Source organism: Aspergillus japonicus (assembly GCF_003184785.1).
Source record: "Aspergillus japonicus CBS 114.51 unplaced genomic scaffold BO86scaffold_46, whole genome shotgun sequence".
Lineage (NCBI taxonomy): Eukaryota > Fungi > Ascomycota > Eurotiomycetes > Eurotiales > Aspergillaceae > Aspergillus > Aspergillus japonicus.
In genome coordinates this window covers 92,831-112,774 of record NW_020291683.1, presented here as the reverse complement: position 1 = coordinate 112,774, position 19,944 = coordinate 92,831, and the positions used below count along the sequence as shown (strand labels likewise).

Sequence of the window (19,944 nt, the reverse complement as noted above, 5' to 3'; positions counted from 1 at the left end):
TAGAGTATTTTCAATTCACTGTACAATTTTCGTATATACAGACGATAGTAGGAGTATATATCACCCCCTCCATTTGATTCGCTCATGCGCTATTAGCGAACGACTCTAGATGAGGGGTGAACCTTTACAGTAAGAATTGTATCACCATTGCGGGAAAGGGCTTAGTGTCAAATGTTGGCAGGCGGGGGCGAATGTGATAGTGACTTGACCAGCTACGGTACATAGTACTATATACCACTAAAAATCTATAGGGAAAATGGGGAGTTGATGGACTAGGCTCAACTTAACTGCATTTAGTATTGATGAGTGAGACTGTTAGAGACTGACTGTACTCCGTAGCCTGCACACTACAGAAGGAAACGGGGGGTGGACCGCGCATGGGGACGGGCGGAGTCAATGGGAGAAAAAATAAGTGGGTATGGAGTCGAACCGCCCCGAAACAGGGCAGTGTTTGACGAGGATGCAAGCGCCGGAGCCAAAAATGCACCTTCAGGGATGGGGGGGGGTGGTAAGTCTAGCACGAACCCCCGGCTGTGACTCGCCGAAAGACTGCAGGTGGACCATGGTCAGCCAGACCCACCCGACCTCACTTCCCCGTGCCACTTTGTCATTTTTCGAGAGAAGAAAAATGAAAAAAAAATAAAAATAAAAAGGATAAAAGTCGAAAAGGGAAAAAAAAAAAAAGAAAATAAAAAGCCCACCCGAGTAATATTCTCTTTCCCAATGAATCAACCGCATTATTAGCGGAACGACGCCAATAATTTCTGCCCGCGTAAGTGGGGCTGCAACCGACCTACATGACTGGCGTATGGCCATAAATGCATAAGCTCAACAACCTAAGCTCCCGAGCAGCCTAGATAGTCAGGCATGAGGCATGAGGCGTACTCCGCACTCGGACCACCTGCAAAACCCAAATGCTGCACTTGCCAGTCGCGCCTGTCCTGCCGTCCCCAATGACCTCTTCCAAGTTCCAAGGGCCCAAGGTCAAGGTGCCTCAGGGCTCAAACGGACAATACATGCACTTGCGTATAATCTACTTGTACTGTACATATGGCGTAGGATACTCTGCAGTCCAATGTTCAATCACGCTTTCTCCATCCCCCTCTTCCATGGCTCGATCCGAAACCTCAGTACTCCGTACTCCGGGACAACGATGATCGGTCTACTACCCAACCTGAAAAACAGGCCAAGCAGTCAAACCCTCTTGAGATCGGCCCTTTTCGCCCCTGCACCCTTCACCCTTCACTTCTTCACCAGTTCATCCTCCTTCCCCGGCTGTCAGACATGAAGGGCCAACCACTGTCAGTGCGGCAATCTTGGACTGGCTGCACATTGCCGGCTATGCTCAGCCGTCTGACAGATTGGCACAGTCCGTGTGGACTTGCAGCTGTCTGCATGGGAGGGGTAGTAGACGTCAGGTTCAGGAGGCGAATATGGACGCTCTACCAGGGTGCATGCTTTGTGGTACAGACAAACATTGTCATCACTCTGTGCGAAGAGAATGGATTGTCTGGTTTCCTGCTCTTTTCATCCCATCCCCTCCCACCCCCTCCACCCCTTCCGTCATGGACTGCTAAGAGGCTTTTCAGCCGCGGGTCCGGGGACTGCAGCAACGGGCTTACCTAAGCGTCCGTCCAGATCCCAGACGCATGAGTAAATTGCGCTGAGTCAAAGTGTACTGTACAGGACGGAGTACTAATGGATGCCTCCGGCAACAGCCACGGATTCCTAACGGATTCCTTGGAGTGGGCCTTACCCGATGCTGATCCGTCGGCTTTTCTGTTGATGTCGATGATCTTGATACATCACCTGGGTGTGGGCCGATCCTTTTTTCTTCTTCGCGCGCTTCTCCCCCCTTCCTCCCCCTCTTTTTCCCTTCCCTTTCTCTTTTTTTCTCTTTTGGGATCAACTCCCTGCCAATTCCTGCCCTTCTTCCCTTTTTCCCTTTTTCATCATCACAGAACAGCTGGCCCATCTGGCCCTTTTCTTCTTGCCCGATGACCTCACCACGGTGAGAAAAATGCCACCTTGCACTTTCGTATTTCTGGCAGACCAACACGCCGGTTGATCCCCTGGAACTTTCTTTAGCTGCCGTCCCAACTCACCGCAGGGTCTCTCCCCAACACCCCTCAAGGCCCCGACATGCCAGCCTAGACTCGGAGCCAGCCGGTAACCACTACTGGTTTTCTCCCTAAACTCCTACGGGTTGGTCGGGTTTTCCATAGGCCTGGTCGAGAAAACGCCCCCTTCGTGATTCTTACGTTAGGCCCCTTTTGTCGGATCCGAGCATCGACGAGTGTCTTCGAGTAGTTTAGTCCGCACCCAATCGAAATCCTGATAGATCCGCCCCAAAGATTGTGTCCATTGCCAACACGACTGAATCGGTGGTTCTTAAGGGTGGGTTTGAATGGCATTGAATCTCAAACACATCGAATCTTAATCGAATCGACAGATTCAAACCGGCACGGCAGTATGTCAGATGAGGATTCTGCTTGTTCCTGTTGGGTTGACACTGATCCCGTGGTGGAGGGACGGTGCGTGCCCTGGCTTTTCCTACCTCCACTGGTCAGCCCGCACTTAGTTTTCGCGATTTTTTTTTCTTCTTTGGAAGCACCCGACCGTCCGGAAAGCTGCCATTCAGAAGAATCCACCCACACACTCCATTCTTTATACTTCATACTTCCTAGCCTACGTGCCCTAGTGCCCACCCAGAGAAAAAGAACCCACATAGTACTGACTACAGGTTAGATTCCGCCCAGCAATGTATCTCAAACACGAGAACAGGTGTGCACATCGCATCGGGCGATCGAGTCGCTATGTGGGTTACTCAAGAGGAGGGACAAACAGAAAGAAAAAAAAAATAGCATCTGCAGAAGACACGAGTTCGTACGGACCGGCTGGCTGCTCTTCGAGATGGATTCTAATTTGTCTTACCGTGCACAACTCGGGAAAGGATACATACCCAAAACAAATGAGTTGTGCTCTGGTAGAGTATAGATAGGTGCGTTAGTTCTGGCCATGCGACCTGAATATTCTGAGGAGATGCGGTGTGTATACACGGTCGTTAGGCATGGCAATCGACAGGGCTTTATATACCCAATGCCAGTCTCTGTACGGAGTAGGTGGGAAGGCTTCACATACCCCCCCTGGGATTGACAGATTACCTTCCCACACCATCCATCCCCACCGGGCGGTAAGAATCTCCCACGGTAGTTAAGGCACCATCCCTGTTTTTCTCAGATGCAACTATCACCACTCCATACATGGCGCCTACTGGGGAGAACAACCCGGGCAAATGTACGGTACGCTACGGAGGGTACAGGACCTCCATCAGATGTGCATGCGTGCGTGCATGCCTGCTGCAGTGCCTTGCAAGTTGCAACGACTGAGCTCGGGGACACACAAAACAGCTGGCGCCCCAGTCCCAGTCCCAGTCCCAGGCCGGTCCGCGCGGGCGGGCGGGCGGCCAGCCAACCAACCAACAACTCCCGAACACACCCCCTCTCATCAATCAACACAAGAATTGATTCTAGTTCTATTTGGGATTATTGACTTTCTATTCACTTTCCTACAAGGAATTCCTGCTCCTGCAGTGCACAGTATCACAGTCTGGGTGTCTGTACTGTACAAAAACTGCCCCCCCCTTTCTTATTGCCCCTGCGGTGTCTCCCACATGTCTGACTACTATCTCTGACAGGCTGATCTGGTGACTCTGCTGCAATATCTTGCACCAAGGCGGAAGGTGTGTACTAGTTCTGCACGCGTGCGTGCGTTGTGCGCATTGCGCTGCGTTGCGCTGCGTTGCGAAAAGCCTTGTGTAGCACGCACTAACATACTGCTGCTGTATAGAAAGGGGGCAGACCATACTCCAAAATTTCCCTGTATACATCTCAGCTAACCCCCGAGCCAGCTGCTGCTGAGGGACTCATACAATGAAATGAGCCAGTCACCACCAACTACCGGTGCCGTATGTCTCAATCTCGATAGATGGGAGGGGAGCTTTTTCTGGCATCGATTGCAAGGATCTTTTCCACTTGCGATTGAGACAAAACCCCTAAATTAGCAAAAAAAGCTTCCATCTTGATTAGTACCGGTAATGGTATACCCATTCCATAGATAGGGGAGGAATATATGCATTTCCCCATGAGCAAAAAGATTAAAATAAAAAAAAAAAAAAAAAAAAAACCAAATCAACCCGTTACACAACATCATGCAGCCCATCCTGTCTCTAGTTCAGTAACCTTGTTTATCTGACCACCTAGCAATTACCGGTCCCTAGCACCAGAAAAGAAAATAATCCACCCGCAATAAAACCCAGGAATGTACGGAGTATATAAATATGTTTCTTCATCATCTCCCCCGCTACAACAGGATTTAAAGTATCGCATTCCCAACAAATCCAGAAGGTTATACATAGTCCGAAGCGAGAAAGAGTGTTAGCAGCCTACCTCACATTGGTGAACTGAAAGTGTCTTCCAAAGGGAAGAAAAAAAAAACGATGGACGTGTCGCGCGCGCGCGCGTCATTATTATCATCATCCACACCCGCACCCGCCGGGGCCGGCCGAGAAAGGGCGGGGGGTGAGTGAGCAGCCACCCACCCACCCACCCACCTCCTTTCCGTCTGGCATCTACCTTTTCACTGATCCTTCCAGGAGGATGAAGAGATAAAAGAGGTAACCTACAGTATTAGCCGAACCGAGCCTGCTTCAGTGGGATATATACTAGGTGATTGTGCTGGCCAAACTGCTGGGGTGGATTCTTTGCTCTGGTGGTCTACTATGTATAATTATCCGTGGCTTTATCCCTGCGGACTCAATCTGATCTGTTTTTCTAGAGAATCACACCCCTTCTCTTCTTCAATCTGTAGGGCGGATTACAAGATCGGCCGGAGGCCTACACTGCGGCTCGAGCAACAGCAACAGCAACAGCAACACCCGGTGCTGCATGGCCGTGCCATTGCCATTGCCATTGCCGAGGAAGGGACGGAGGGCCGAGCCCACCTCAGAAAGGTTTGTTCTCTACCTTAGTAGTATACCTAGTCAGCCGCGGGCCGGACAATTCAAACCCCAGGCCTATCCTCCACTGCTGTAGACCTCCGAGATTGCAGTGTAGCTGTATTGCCTTCGAGATGGGACTAATTTAGTAGGCACGGTAATTAGCTGAGCCCTGCTGAGGTTCCAGTTGTTGTGCGGGTTCCTTCCAGCGCGGCCGGGGCCACCTCATCCTTCGCCAACGGGTTGCACAATAGCTGCGAGGTCATTGGCTCTTCAGCCGGGTACTGTCCAGTGGGAAGATCATGTGACTCAGCTCCGGCTCCGCGATGCACAATCCTAGCTAAGCACAGGCACTAACTGCAACTTATGCTGCGGCGCTAACGTTACTTATCCCCATTTATGTAAGCCCGAAGTTAAGGCACCGTTAGGCAGCCAGCTAAACTTGCCCGGGGGCGGGGGCTGTGAAACATGGCCCGGCTGGCTGGTTGCAAAGTGCGGCTATCTCTCGTTTGGCGCGGCTGGATGAAGTACTTTGGAGATCTGCTGTCAGGATTGCCAGGCAGGAACGGTGATAAAATCCAGGAAACCAGCAGCACAGGCAGGTTTCCGTTCCGATCTGGCCTAAAGTAAACTGTCTTAGGAGTGTAGATCGGGGGAGCTTGAGTTGGTGGAAACTCAGGTGTAGCTGAGCTTGGTGGAGATCGTGTCTAGATACTTCCTTCTAGATGACCTGCAGACTTGGGTATGGGAGGGGTGTGATCTGTTGATGACCGTGCAACCGGGCTGCCTGTCCTCTCGGATGTGTGGATAGGGACCAGGATTGCTTCAATGCTAGACGCCCCTCTCTGAGCATCTTGATCACGACTCTGGAATAGATAGTATCCCGTCATCGAGAGATATAGATCGTGGTGCAAGTCCACCAGTGCTTCTTCCGTTCTCCGCTCCCGGAGCACGATTCTCCGCCCAGAGCTCGCTATTTTGAGAGGAAAAGCAAGAACTTCTATATTGTGCTACCATCTCAGAGGGGACCCTTGCTGAAATCCTCAAGCTTCTCAGTATTCAGTGACTCACTCAGTAAAGATCCAAGATTGATTGCCTTCCACGAGTGTGAGATCTCGCTATGGTTCATGCTATGTCCCGCCGGCAGAAGTTCCCCATTCAGATAGATCATCGCAAGTCCCTTCCGGAGCCAGACACTGTCTTGTTCGGAGTGGCAATCTGCTATACACGGATTTGGCCCATGGTCTGCAGCGTTCAATCCCCTACAGACAAGAGTAGTGGCACTGTGCTGGGGGAAGGCGAACGCCTAGAAGCAGAGTCATGGGGCTTACCGGTGGTCGATTGGCAGTCCAGCGGGGCGACTGTCACTGAGTCTCAACCAGGGGGAAAGGGGCCCTGGTGGCTCCAGACAAGGTTCCTGATATCCATCGCAAGGAAGAGTAGAGCACAAGAATCAGGGCCTGTAGACGACACCAAGACTGCCGCACGCAGAGGAATGGGGAGTTTATACTCATTCTACCAAGTGCTCCAAGAACGGAAGCATACCCTGTTGCATAAACGGAAAGAACCACTTTCTCCATAATCTTCCCACGAAGGCTAGGAAGAATTGAAACGGTAAATGACTTTGCGCTTGGGATGGAAATCACTCCTTCAGATCCTTGACAAGGTTAGGCGGTTTCTGAGCGTGTCAGGGACTATTCCATCACCTCTGGTTTCAAGAGGCTGTATGTCTGACATGATCTCTCGGTGATCTCTGAAATAGCAAGGGTAGAGTGTGTCTATCAGCTTGAAGACTACAGATATGCATCTTTGTACTAGGGCAGTGGCTGAATGCAAGAATAAGTTGTGATGTCGCCCGGGGCTACGAGATCAAGATCGGGGAAAGCTCATAGGATGCGAGTCTTGGTCTCGATTATATGAAAAAAAACTCCTGGGCAATTGAGCAAAGCCCTAGATGTCCCCTGGAGAAGTCTGGTGAAGTACCTAGAAGTGTCTTGTTCGACAAGAGGAGATAAGAGAGTGGTGTTTTTACTTTTTAGGCGGCATAGAAAGACACATTCCGACGTCAAGGTAAGGGGTGGATCTTGTGACTTTCTTGTTATGTCTGTAGTGGTGGAAGATGTATTGAGGTTTAATCGAGGGCGTGTGCCGTAGATGTGTATGTGCTGGGATTGCTCGAATGGGGAAGAAGGATGTATGTCAAGTACCTACGTAGGCGTGGCTACCTGGTGACTAATGTTGTCATAGAGGTCTCTATTCCAGGAGACCGTGCAAGGAGTCTGAGATCCTCCGGAAGTGAGTATGCCAGTGGTGCCTTTGGTGGTAAGGTAGACTGAATATCTAGATCTCCTGCACTTCCAATCCTGCCCACCGGCTTTACCCCCCGACTCCGGCTCATTAATATCTTACAGCATAGCGGATATCCATACCTGATCTGAGATCAACCCGACAAGGTTGGGATGAGGCTGGGGCCCGTAAAGCGGAGTGCTAGAGCTCTAAGCAAACACGCAGAAGTATATCACAATCTGGGATGGCTGGCTTCCTACCGTGCGAAATGCACCGTAAGCTATAACCTTCTCGCTGGTGACCATCCCAAATCATGACCCTATGCTGGCTTGCTATGCATAGTCATCAGTCATGATCACCGGCACATTCTTCCCAATGACCAACAAACCTGACATAACCACACATCATGACCTGAAGTTCCATATTCCCATCAACATATCCAACTTACCCCACATCCACGCATACAGAGCTACCCCCACAGGCGCAGGTGCAACCACCGACTCGTCCCTCCATACCCAACCCAGTGTCACAGAGTGACTCAGTAGACAGCGACACCTCACCCTAAGCCCCCATAGAATCGTACGATCCTTGTCCCCACCACCGAGCTACGACAGCTCGTTTCGAGGCTCCATCCACACCGACTTCGCACATCATCCCATCCCTCTTGTTGAAAGCTGGAGTGGTGGAACCGGAAAGATCTCTCCCGTGACATTGATGCCCTGCTCGGAGCAGCAACGATGACACTATCTGCAGATAACAAGATCCCGAGACAAGAACAAGAACAAGAAGGGATGGCCCGGTCGAGTCAACGGGCGAGCTGCGTCATCGATGTGTGAGCACCATTGAGCACCTGATTGAACCCGAGTGATATTGGGATCGTTCCTCATCGGATGTCGGCTGCAGGGGGTGGGTGCAGGTTTGTGTGTGAAGGTTTGTCCTTGGTATCGGTACCTGCGAGCCGGTCTCCTTGCAGGGGAGATGATTTTCTCGGGATGAGGATGGGGATGCAAGAGGCTGTACCTGAGTTTGATAGCTGCCAGGGTGATTGAGGTGGTGCTATTGGTTTGGTGTAGATTGACGCGGTCCCGAGGACAGGTTCGCGTGCTGGTTCAGAGGGAAATGCGAAGGAGCTCAGACTCTCAGGTAATTCAAGCCATACTCCGTACTGATCGATGATGGTGCGCGGGTACTCGAGGCGATGGTTTGCGACGACAGTCTCGGAAGTATAGCCATGGAAAGGATGGAGGAATCAACTCTTATGTTTACTACATTCAGCGAAACTACACCCAGACGACGCAAGGGTACCTTAAGATATCAGAAAACCAAAAAAGACCAAGTCAGACTCGTACGCGGTCAATGACGAAGCAAGCTCCATCCTGGGGTTAATCGGGTTATCGATAGTAGTCCGGGGTGGTAAGATTCGGATTATATCAGATCTGTATACGGACGGACGATGCGGGAGTCAGGAAAAGTCATGGTCAAGCACCCAAGGACTGACACCATGACTCAGACCGACAATGAGAGTTCCATAAGCACTAGCGAGCCGCAATCAATTGCGATCCCAACGGGAGATGTCGACGCAGTCAGACACTCAACCACTGGTGGTAAACCCCTGTGCCTTCTCCCGCAGAACAACCCGTAGGGCAACCAAGATGCTCGACGGTTCAAAATCCGACCGTTCTGAGAAAGGGGGGAGGGGGGAGAGAAGGGGAGGACAACCCGTCACCCCCGCAAGCTTCACATGCATGGACTGCTGGGGGGCTTTGGTTGAAATGTCTCTCGATCAGGTTGTAGACTATGGGCGGATCCTACAAGGTATGACAAACACAGTCATAGTTGTGCCGGAGCTTTCCCCTCCCCCTCTCCCCCTCTCCCTTGTGGCTCACGGCCATGGGTTTCACCGGCGAACTGCACAGTACAATCCACTATTAGGTATTGAGCATCATCTTCTTGGGGGTTGCTCGGCAGGCATGGAAGCCACGCAAACCACCAAGCAGAACAGTTGTTGCAGCCTAACGTTCTGGGCATGGCAGCCAAGGCTCGGTTGGATCTCCTGGCGGGATTGAATGGACCAACAGGACTGGTTTGCCCAGCCTGTGATGAGCAGTGAAACTGTGCGACTCCCCTCTTTTCTTCTTGGTTCTTATTTTTCTTTTCTCTTCTCGTCTTTCTCCTCTTCCTCGGAAAATCGCTATCACGAGTGCCCAGGGTCCAAGACACGCACAAGCCCAGACGGCGGTGGACAGGTCATGCCTCCTTTCTTCTGCATCCCTCAGTCCGAGAAAGTTGCGGTTGAAGTCGAAATCGATGCATCTCGGGCGGAGATATCGGAGAGAGTATCGATCGTAATCACTAAAGATTCGAGGTCAATTCATCTGTGTAAGAGGGGTGAGTATGTACTATGTAGTCGGGTTCGGTAGGGAGGAGGGTAGGTAAGGTAAGGCAAGTAAGGCAGATTGCGGTTGAGGAGATTGGAAGACGATCCCCGACAACTGCTAGAACTAAACAATTGCCAATATAAGTAGGACAAAACGCCGCGACAGGAAATAAGAGTTGGTGGAGCGCCACCAGGCGTCGGCGTTACCTAATTTATTGACGGATCGACCAGCTGGACACGGCAATCCGGCTGCGAGAGTTGAACAATCCCAACTCGCCCGCGACGTGACTTTGGCACTTGGTTATCTACTCCGTACTCGACTATCATTGCACCCGCCAATGCTCGGCGGGAGTGTAGGCCAGTCAGTCTGTCTAACTACTACGTATCGGTCAGGGTTTGTTGGTCTGTTCCTTCCCACGGAACAGGCAGGGTCTAGGCAGGCTGGGGCTCACCCCGGAACGTCATGCTGAAGTGAATGATTTCTTTTCCTGGAATTTTCTCCGCATTGACTACTCCGTACCAATCTATGGAAATTGATTATTATTATCTCGCATTAGATTAATCAATGAAATGTCATCTCAAACTGCATCTCTCAGACCACACTGCACTCCCTTTTCCCTCCTTGATCTGGATTACGGCATTTAGCCAGTTGGGGCTGGGTGTGCCGCTGCAGGCGGTCGGAAGGTAAAAAAGACCCCGGGCTCCGGCATTCAATGACTTAGCGAGGGTACCAATCTAGGTAGGGTAGCATTGGCCGATTGGCCCCATCCCAGGGTGAAGCTATGCTGGAAAGAGGTTAAGTAACTTGGCCATCCTCCCGCCAAGGCCAACAATCCATCTCCGAATGCGGATCACGAACAAATGACTCTCGGCCTGACTGGCCACCGCATCCCCCCGCAGAGCCTTGGCGTCTTGGCAGACCAAGTGAAACAGAGCCTGACAAAAGAGAGGGGGGGGGATGAAGGGGGATTGGGGAATTATCTTCTGCCACTGCGGTTGTCAGATGAAGTTGCTACAATTAAACTGTAAGATGATTGCGAATATGAGACAAGAGTACGTACTCACTCATACATACCCGTAGTGATGGATGAAGGAGGTAAATCATCAATCACCATGGCCCCAAGTCTGGACCAGCCCTGAATACTCTCGCTTCCTCCTCCTCCTCCTCCTCCTCCTCCCTCCCCCCCTTTACTTCTACTCTTCCTATTATTCCTGTTATTTATTCCAGTCCTACCTCCTCTCCGCGCTGTGTCCGCTTCCGGCTGAACTGAGTCCCCTCCGTCCGATCGCTGGAACCACCACCACCACCATCAACTTCCTCCCTCTACTCTCTTTCTCTTCTTCCTCTCCCCCTTCCCAAACCTACCCTCCAACCACGCCATGCTGTTGGCCGTAACACGCTTTTGACGTTGCCCATGCCAAGGGCTCGGCAGCTGGGCGTCTTGGCAGCGAAAAAAAGAGTTGCTTTCAACCAGAACTCCCTCCCTTTCCGCTCTTCCTGTTCGTCCTGGGAAATTCGACATGATCATCTTTTCTTGTCTTTTCTTGGGAGGTTCCGCTCTGTAACCTCGTCGTTGTCCATGGCATTCGTATAAGTCGAAGCTCTCTCGTCTCCTCCTCTTTCCGCTGTCCTCCTCCTCCCTCCCTCCCTTCCTCTCTCTCTCCTTGTATTTACTTCCTTTATTCTGCCAGATATACAAAAGACCTCAGCACCTCAGCTTTCCCCTCCCTCCATTCCCTCGAGTACCCCCCCTTGTTCCTCTCCCTCTCCCTCTCCTCTCTCACACACACATCAACACAGACACACACAACACACACACACACACACACACACACACACACACACACACACACACACACACTCAGTGCCTCCCCTCCCCCCTCCCCCTACCCCTCTCCCCTCCCCTCTCCTCTCCTCCTCTCATTCCGCCTCGATCAGAACTGATAAGCCTCTTCGGTCTCTGTGGCTCTTATACCAGCTACCACCTCCCACCTCCTACCTCCCCACCAATACCACCCAAACAAACAAAAGTTCCCTTTCACCCCCTTGCGCTGAAAGCCATGCGGTGAACTCATCCCTGCTGTTTTGTGTATGCCTTTGTACCACTTTGTGTTGCTGCCGCGGCATTTCTGAGGGGGTCTCCCCGTCCTCGATTGCGCCCTTGTTTACTACCTACCAACCTCCTGCTCCTGTTTGATACTTACCTGTTCGCCCTTCCTTCCCCCCCCCTTCCTTCCCTCTTCTCCACCCACCATGAGGCAGCCGGAGATGTCCCATTCTGCTGCCCACCATCAAGGTGACAACCCACTCATCACCGCTTATTTTCCCGACTCTATACCTGCCGCTCCTCCGGCTGCACATATAATCTCGGATTCACCTCCATTATCGCCCACCGAGCGTCATCCCCACGGAGTGGAGAGCTCCCCTCCGTCGGATCGGGACTCCGGTTACGATACCCTTCACCCTCAGCCATCGGACCCCCACACGCAGCAGTATCACCACCCTTCCCGCCGGCGGAGTATCCCCAGCCCGCACCAAGGGTCCGTGGACACTGGATACCCTTCCAGTGCGGAGCCCATTATTGTGCCAGAGACGGTCGTCGCGGCGCCTTATCTGGAGAACGGCTCCCTGGTAACCCGAGCTTCGATGACGAGCGAGGCGGTGCGCAAAGAAGGGCGCGGTCGGGGCAGTTGGACTGACCATTCCTCGTATATGTCGGGCGACAACCACCTAAATGGCGCAGCTCGAGTGCACAAACGAGCGATCGTGGAGGACATCACCCCTGAGGCGGAAGAGCCCGATGCGCTCCTGATGTTGGTACGTCGGCTTCCTTCCCGATGGTTCGTCGTGTAGTGGCGCAAGCCCTGGCTGACCGCTTCCCTTTGCACAGTTCCGACTCTCCATCCCTGTTCCTATCTTCTCCTTCATCGCATCCCTGTATACCGTCTTCGGTCTTCTCTTCGTCCTCCTGATCTCCCCACTTCGCCTCTGTTCCTGCATTCGATACCTGCGAAACACGTCTTTCCGAGCCCAATTATGCGACCTTTTAGTACCGCAGTTACATATCCACGAGCGGTTGGTCTGCCTGCGACGGTCGTCGAAGCGATCGGCATCCACGCAACCGATCTATGATCCGGAGGCGTCGTTTTTGGACGAGCCGATAGAATCCTACACGATCGGCGGACTGATAGCGGTCCTGCTGTTGTCGCCCTTCTTTTCGATCGCGATTCTCCTACCTGCCTGGATCGCAGCATTCTTCTGGATCTTCTCCATGGTGATGGGCAACCCCGACGGCACGGAGCGGAAAGACGATGGTCGAGCCGCGGTCCTCGGGGTCAGCAGATGGTGGCACTTATGGCTGGGGAAAGCGCGGAAGTCGCCTTCCTAGGCCAATCTGTCGATTGCCTGTTCTTTTTCTTCTTTTTTTATCAAGCGTCGTCTCGTCTGGGCTGTTTCTTTGATGCATGCATGATACCAACGTTTGGGATATGTGGAATGATTTTCTTTTCTTTTTGGTGAGTGGGCGCTACCTGGATTATAGGATTAGTTTTCGTTTTCTTCTGAGAATCATACATTTTCCCTTGCCAGTCAAGATTGCTGGCTAAGATGATTCATTTGTGGTGTGCGATGTCTGGGGGTGTTTCGCCGTAAAAGTCGAAAAGGTTAAAGTGGGCGTGGTTGCAAGTTGCGGAAGGGGCGTTTTAGCCAAACTCGGTGGTGGCTTCCTTACCGTCTTCTAGAATGAATTGCTTTTTTGTCTGTCTGAACCTTATAACTACTAGGTAGGTATTTGTATCCCCCGCGCAACCAGCCAATCAATGCCTTGTCAACATACCCGATTGTTATTTGTCTGGGACGATCACAGTGTCATTTCTGATGTTCGATTGAAAGTGATAGCAAGATGTAGATAAGATAGTCGAAATCGATCCTCAAACTATAGTGAAACCAGATCAAAACTCAGGGGTGGATGGATGATCCCCCCGGACGTGGGGCAGCCCGCCCGCCCTAACCCACCCTCACCCTCAGCCTCACCACCACTAGTTACTACTAGTCAGTAAGGTAGTATTACTCTACTACCTTGTTCGTAATGTACAGCACAGTATCCCCCCTGGACCCCCCGTGCCTTAAGTCATTGGAGATAACAGTAGTATGATCAGCCCTTAATCAGAAGGTCCCCATCCTTTATGCTGGAGCCCGTGGCCAAACAGAGCACCGCAGAGCTGAAAACTCGGCTGGTTGCACCCTTGAACTCAGAGACTATGCTCGCTCACCACGAGGATATGGCCCCGTTTAGAGCGGCAGGGCTGCGGACTGTAGTCGCGATAGCTGAGAGGACACTTCCGGAAGGGGTTATGTGGTAATCACTGGTCGGGATTGGATTGGGTTGGCGTGCTTTGTTTCTTTCCGTCGGAATCCGGGGTTATTGGCAGTGCTTACTGGAGGTATGGGGCGGAATATCATCCACGGTGGCGGGGTGTAACGGGTGCTAGCTAGCTAGCTTAGCTTGAGGCAAGTATGTGGATGGCAAAAGGAAATAGGAAGCTCCGAGAATAGCCTTAGAGAAATCACTCGGCGTGAAAAATGAACGATTGAAGTGTGCGTGTGTGCCTGTACCTGAATGTATCGACGGGTTCACTGATAATCAAGTACAAAACTAAAAGGAGGCTTCTATCACAGTACCCGGACGATCCGTCGGATCCGTTCAGTAGAGGAGAGTGATCCCACAGCAACTGGCTCGAGGGTGGAACGACGCATATAATACACAGTCAGTTAGACCTAGGTTCTAAGCCCCAGCGGAACCAGAACCGGAGCGAGGGGATTCTTACTTTACGCCTTCCTGTGTTGCGAGTGTTGCGGTTCTGTCTTCAGTGGTGTAGACACTAACTTACTGCTCGCTGGAGGGTGACAGGCGTTTTCTTATGATATACGAATTGCACATCGAAAATGATCCTTAAGAGGATTTCTTGAGCAGGAAGATCGGTAAAATCAGGATCAATCATGTTGGGCATCTGATATCCAGCCTAAGGATTATAGACAACAGACTAGACACAGAGACAAGATAGTAAGACAAGACTAGATAGCAAGATAACTTAAGACGAGGGTATAAAGATACCGACATTCAGAAAAGATCGACAGGAACCGGAACCAGAAAGAGTAAAGCATTCTATGTCAGTCGTACAGAAAAAAAACTTCATTATGCTGGAAAGTCTCCCCGGAGAAGACTGCAGCAGCAGCAGCAGCAGCAGCAGCAGCACAAATTGATCTCTCGGGGGCAATTCGCAACGGACGTGCTTTTGTTGTAAAAGTGTGAAAAATTCGAACAAACAAACTGTACTTGTTGAGGTTGTAAATGCGTATCAAGATATTGGCGATAATCATTTCATAGAGAAAGCAAAAAAGTCCTGATTCATATCGGACCATCCCCTTACCCCAGTTCCCGGCCTTATAAACCTTGCCCTTTCCCCCCCCCCCCCTCCTCCTCGCTGTCAAATATTGACCAGCCGGGATATCCTTACTTATATTCATCTCCTGTTTCCACGAAATCCGCCACTACCACGGAATCCACCACCGCGGCCACCACGACCACCACCGCCGCGACCACCACCACCGCGACCACCACCGTTGGGTCGACCGCGACCATCCCGACGCTTCTCAATGCGGCCACCACTGCTGGGGCCGTGGGACTTGGGCACACCCAGACCACGACGCCCGGGGCCGGGCCGCGAGCTGGTCGCGGCCGCGACGGCGGCAGTGTCATCCTCATCCAGGTCCATGTCGTCGTTGCCGCCCTTCTTCTTCTGCGACTGCGCCATCCGGAGCTTACCGCGCTGACCGCGGCGGACGGCGTCGGGACCGCTGACGGCCTGGACGTAGGCGTTGATGCCGCTCTCCCCGCCGTTGTTGTCGTCCAAGGCGGTGGAAACATCCCCTTTGTCATCGTCGTCACCCAGAAGGAGACGCCCGTCGGGGCCGAACTTGGCGTTCCGCTTCTTCCGGGATCCAGGGCCCGTGTTGAGGAAGCGCACGCTGGGTTTCGTGGTCGAGATGCTGGCCAGGGCGTCGGGGGCGAGCAGGTCGAGCGGGTTGTCCTCGGGGGAGAGCTCGCGGATGTACTGCTCGCTCTGCTTGGATTTCCGGCTGTTGTTGTTGTTCTGGTTGCCGCGACCGCGACCGCGGGCGTGGGTGCCACCTTCCTCATCGACGTCGATCTCGCTAGCGTCGTCGTCCGAGTCGGAGAAATCGGAGTCGTACACGGCCTTGTCGAAGGCGTTGCTGTAGGTGCGGCCACCCTTGGTGTTGTTATCGGCGGCACCGGCGGCACCGGCGTTCTCCTCATCCTCGTCCTCGTCACCTTGCTCGCCCTCCTTTCTCTTCTTCTTGCGGCGCTCGCGCTGCTTCCGGATGTTGACCACCAACTTGCGATCGGCCTCGCCAACCAGCTCCTCGATGGGGGCGGCGCCGAAGCGGCGGATCAGGCGGTCAAGGATACCCTTGACCTTGCTGCGGAGACGACCCTTGTGCTCCTTACTCCAGACCATCAGGTTGGGGACCAGGCTGCTCAGGCGCGCGCGGAGATCCTCATCGGACAGAACCACGACCGCGACCTTGACAAAGCCCAGGACGGACCGGACGATCTCGCGGTTGTTGCTGGTAAGGAAGAGCTCCACGGTCTGCACAAGATCAGTGCTCATAGCACCCGAGAGCTGAGTGTGGAAGTCGAAAAACAGGCGGGACAGCGCCGTGACAGACGCGGCAACCATGTGAGGGGAGCTACCGGCCAGACCAGCAGAAACCATGGTGAAGAACTCCTCAATGGTGGCGGGGGCGTCGGGGGCGTTGTCGGGCATGTGAGGTACAAGGGAGTTGCGGATGACGGTGCCGGCCGGGTTGCGTTCCGAATCAATCGTTCTCTGTGCAAGGTGGATGAGCAGGTCGAAGGAAGCAGTTCTGGTCTTCTCGTTGCTCTCCTTGCAACCCAGAACGACCTCAGAGAGAACGGCGGGGATGAAGTGCAAGTCGGAAGTGGGCAGGTAGGTGATAAGCTCGTAAACAGCCAGCATGCGGTCGCGGCGGGCAGACGACGGAGTCTTGTCGGCGGTAGACAGGATCAGGGTCTGAAGCTCACCACTCCGCTCTTGGAGCGCGGCTTTGCCAGCCTCCGTGGTAGCAAGACGGGGGATGAGCTTATAGGCCTTCTTGATCAATTGCTGATCACCTGTTTGTCCGTTAAGAATGGCCGCGGCCATGGCAAACAAGCTGGCAAAGCTGGAACGCGGCAGGTAGATGGACATGGCAATCACGAGATCAATCAGAGTGTGGGAGGTAGGGGGCATCTTGTTGCCAGAGCTGGGCTGCTGGGTACCCTGCTTGGCTTCTTCCTGCTCGGAAACCACGGAGGATTCGAGCATAGACGCGACACGCGCGAAGGTTTCATTGAGCTCCTGGGAGATTGTCAGTATATTGATCATAATTGTTCGAGATATGTTCGCTTTACCTTCTCGGGGGTAATGCTCAGATAAGCATTGATACACTGAAGAATGAAACCTCTGTAATGGGGAAGAGTCTGGCTGTAGACGTTAAACAGAACCGCCAACAAGTTGCTGGCGAAGCCGGCCAGATGGGCAATGTTCTTGGCAGCCATTTCCTTGGTGATTCTGCGCTGAAGAATCAAGTCATCGCCCTCCTCTTCGAGGGACAAGATGGCCTGATTAGACTCAACCAAGTTCTGCAGACCGCGACAGATGTCAACACGCAGCTCCGTCTGCTTGTAGAGGACGTTGGAAAGAAGCTCGGCAAAGCTCTGGTCGAACGACTCGATCAAGTCCAGAGGAAGCTCACAGTAACCGGGCAGGATAGCCCAAGTCTGCTGAACCAGGGTCTCGAAGATCTTCATCTCCACATCCTTCTCAGCAGAGCTGTAAGCCATGACCTTCTGGTACAGAGCTTCACTCAGAGGAACAAACTCGGAGCGGAAGTGAGAAAGGTTGGTGTTGGTGACATTGTCACGCAGAACAGGGAGGAACCAGACACGACCGGGCTGTCCGGGCTTCTGGGTGATGATGTTCAGAGGCAGGATCTCCAAGACTGCGGCGGGACCCATGGCCTCAATAGCACTACCCAGGACATTGTCCGCCTCCTTCTTTCCGTGGAACGACTCGTTGGTGCGGAGCTCGCCGATCGTCTTGACGATGTCATCGAGGAAGGGGCTTGAGCGCCACTTGAAGCTGTCGAACATGGCCGCGCAAACATTGAAAACTTCCGCCCAGGCGGCCTGATATTTCACCGAGAGAAGGTCCATAGCAGCCTTAGCCAGCTTCTCGAGTGTCTTCTCGTCGTAGACCGAGGGCTCGATGATAACGCTCTTGGGAATGCAGTTTGCAAGGAACGAGACCAAGCACTCTGATGCAGACACACGAATGTTGCGCGAGGGGGAAGCAAGATAGCCGGAGATCATGTTGAACAAGGCAGGGAGCTTCTCGAAAGTATCCTCGGGGCTGGTCTGAGCGGACACATCGTATCCGCGCGACAAGACGGCGATCCAGGGAGGCAGCAGCTGCGAGTCGTTCTGTGCGGGCTTGAGGTCAGTGATCGCCTCGAGCAGGCGAGGAAGTTTGGAGGATGAGAAGTCGTTGGCCATGCTGGAAAAGATAACCTCGAAGACCTCGAAGGCGCCCATGGTGATATACTCGTTGGTCGACCGGGAGGCGTTCATCAGGAGCTCGCACAGCGGCTCAATCTTCTTGCTCGGCCAGCCGCCTGAAGCGACGGCAATCGTCTTGACGAGTTGCAGGGAGTGGATGACGAGAGGGTCGTGGTTGTCCCGGTTCTGGGGGTCGTTGCGACCACGCTTCGCCTTGGCGGCCGCGGCGATGCTATCGCCCAGAGTGCGCATAGCAGTCTCTGCGCACATGTCGGCAGCCGGGTGGTCCAAAGAGGGGCTGGGGGGAGGGGTCTTAAGGACCTTGATCAGAGCATCCTGGGCACGTCTCCGGACCTTGGGGCGGTGATCGACCGACAAGCTCAGTAAGCCAGCCATGGCCCGGCGGGGGCTGATTTGAGTGTGTGGGAGTTGCCATGCCGCGACATCTTGGGCAACGAGGAGAGACTCGAGACAGCCGATCGACGGACGGAGGAGCGGGGCTTCGACTTCGGGCAGGGAGAGGGCCGGCGCGAGACTGGTCAAGATATGGGAAAACTTGGAGCGAAGGATTGGTGCAGGGACATATGTGGTGGTGATGTCGAGCAGATACACAACGGAAGTAGCGAGGTCCTTGTTGACAATGCCTTGGGTAGCGGAGATCGACTGGCCAAGGAGCGCCAACAGCGCGGCGAAATAAGCTGTGGCAGAGAAATCGGCTTTCTGATCGCGGAGTGTGTCTTCAACTGCAGAGAGCACCACGGCCGTCTAGGAAGAATGGTTGTCATGGTCAATAACGTTTTGTGGCGAGGAAGGATAGAGTATTTCCAGATCTTGAAGCCGAAGAGATGGAGAATTTGACGCTGGACTTACATGTTGCTGGTTCTGCAGCTTGGGAGACTTGATCTTCTCCAGCTTCTCCGCCAAGGTCGCCATGGTGAAACGATCGACCGACAGGCAGTTGAGAAGACGGTCAGAGGATCAGGGTTGGATTGGGAAGAGGGGGAGGGTTGAAAGAAGTCGGTGGATGCGGAGATTTTTTTTGTGGTCCGGCGGCGGGATCTTTTGGAAAGGTGAAAAAAAGGTACGGGCGGTTCTTGGCGCCGTTTATCGATAGAGCGCGATAACAGATTCTCAGCGGAGAAGAAAGAGACTTGATTTGATCGCTATTACTGGGGATTGTGGATTTCTCATCGCTGTCTGCTAGACATTGTGATCTATAGTTATTGTCTGTTCATTTGTCATCAACTAGCGCGAATCCAGTCCTAGCCTACATGAGTATTAGTCCTAGCCACCGCCCCAATTCCTTCTTTACACATTGGAAAATTGAATAGGAAGAGCAAAGAAAACAGGAATAGATAGAAGTTCTAATAAGACATGAGAATCATCATAACATGACCATCATCCACTCTGGCCGACCGGAATCAGAGACGATAGCCTGTGCTCTCGTTCGGTCTTCACCACACACACGCACATATGGTTCACCGTCCAGCCAATTATCCTCAAATCCAGCACATCTCTCGTTGCAATGGAGAGATCAACCAGCTCTAACAGCCCCTGGGAGAGTCCTCCGCCAGCCCTATGCCTTCCACACAGATATCGACATCGCCGCCCGGGTAAGGGATCAGCGGCAAAGCGACCTGTCT

At 52.9% G+C, this 19,944-nt stretch overlaps 3 protein-coding genes across 3 annotated transcripts; 2 read left to right on the top strand and 1 right to left on the bottom strand.

Moving 5' to 3' along the window:
* The first annotated feature begins 3,146 nt into the window (after positions 1-3,146).
* BO86DRAFT_153522 (uncharacterized protein) lies at positions 3,147-3,930 on the top strand. Its single transcript, XM_025666339.1, has 2 exons — positions 3,147-3,742; positions 3,850-3,930. Exon 1 carries the CDS (start codon positions 3,296-3,298, stop codon positions 3,692-3,694), a length of 399 nt encoding a protein of 132 aa, XP_025525269.1. The 5' UTR covers positions 3,147-3,295; the 3' UTR covers positions 3,695-3,742; positions 3,850-3,930.
* Positions 3,931-12,306: 8,376 nt separating this feature from the next.
* Positions 12,307-13,048, top strand: BO86DRAFT_318509 (uncharacterized protein; the record flags this gene model as incomplete). The annotated part of the gene is made up of 2 exons (XM_025668213.1): positions 12,307-12,477; positions 12,551-13,048. 2 exons carry the CDS (start codon positions 12,307-12,309, stop codon positions 13,046-13,048), a joined length of 669 nt encoding a protein of 222 aa, XP_025525268.1.
* Positions 13,049-15,150: 2,102 nt separating this feature from the next.
* On the bottom strand, positions 15,151-19,321 carry BO86DRAFT_411656 (mRNA-binding protein RRP12). The gene is made up of 3 exons (XM_025674599.1): positions 19,172-19,321; positions 17,156-19,066; positions 15,151-17,102 (listed from the first exon to the last, which is right to left on the bottom strand). Exons 1-3 carry the CDS (start codon positions 19,232-19,234, stop codon positions 15,183-15,185), a joined length of 3,894 nt encoding a protein of 1,297 aa, XP_025525267.1. The 5' UTR covers positions 19,235-19,321; the 3' UTR covers positions 15,151-15,182.
* Positions 19,322-19,944: the final 623 nt, after the last annotated feature.

What these genes read in the sequence shown, in the direction of transcription:
- BO86DRAFT_153522 (XM_025666339.1), top strand. Translation starts at nt 3,296, where the DNA reads ATGTACGGTACGCTACGGAGGGTACAGGACCTCCATCAGATGTGCATG.
- BO86DRAFT_411656 (XM_025674599.1), bottom strand. Translation starts at nt 19,234, where the DNA reads ATGGCGACCTTGGCGGAGAAGCTGGAGAAGATCAAGTCTCCCAAGCTG. An exon ending in AGCTGCAGAACCAGCAACAT is followed by an intron (nt 19,067 to 19,171) that starts GTAAGTCCAGCG and finishes CATTCTTCCTAG; the next exon opens with ACGGCCGTGGTGCTCTCTGC. An exon ending in TGAGCATTACCCCCGAGAAG is followed by an intron (nt 17,103 to 17,155) that starts GTAAAGCGAACA and finishes ACAATCTCCCAG; the next exon opens with GAGCTCAATGAAACCTTCGC.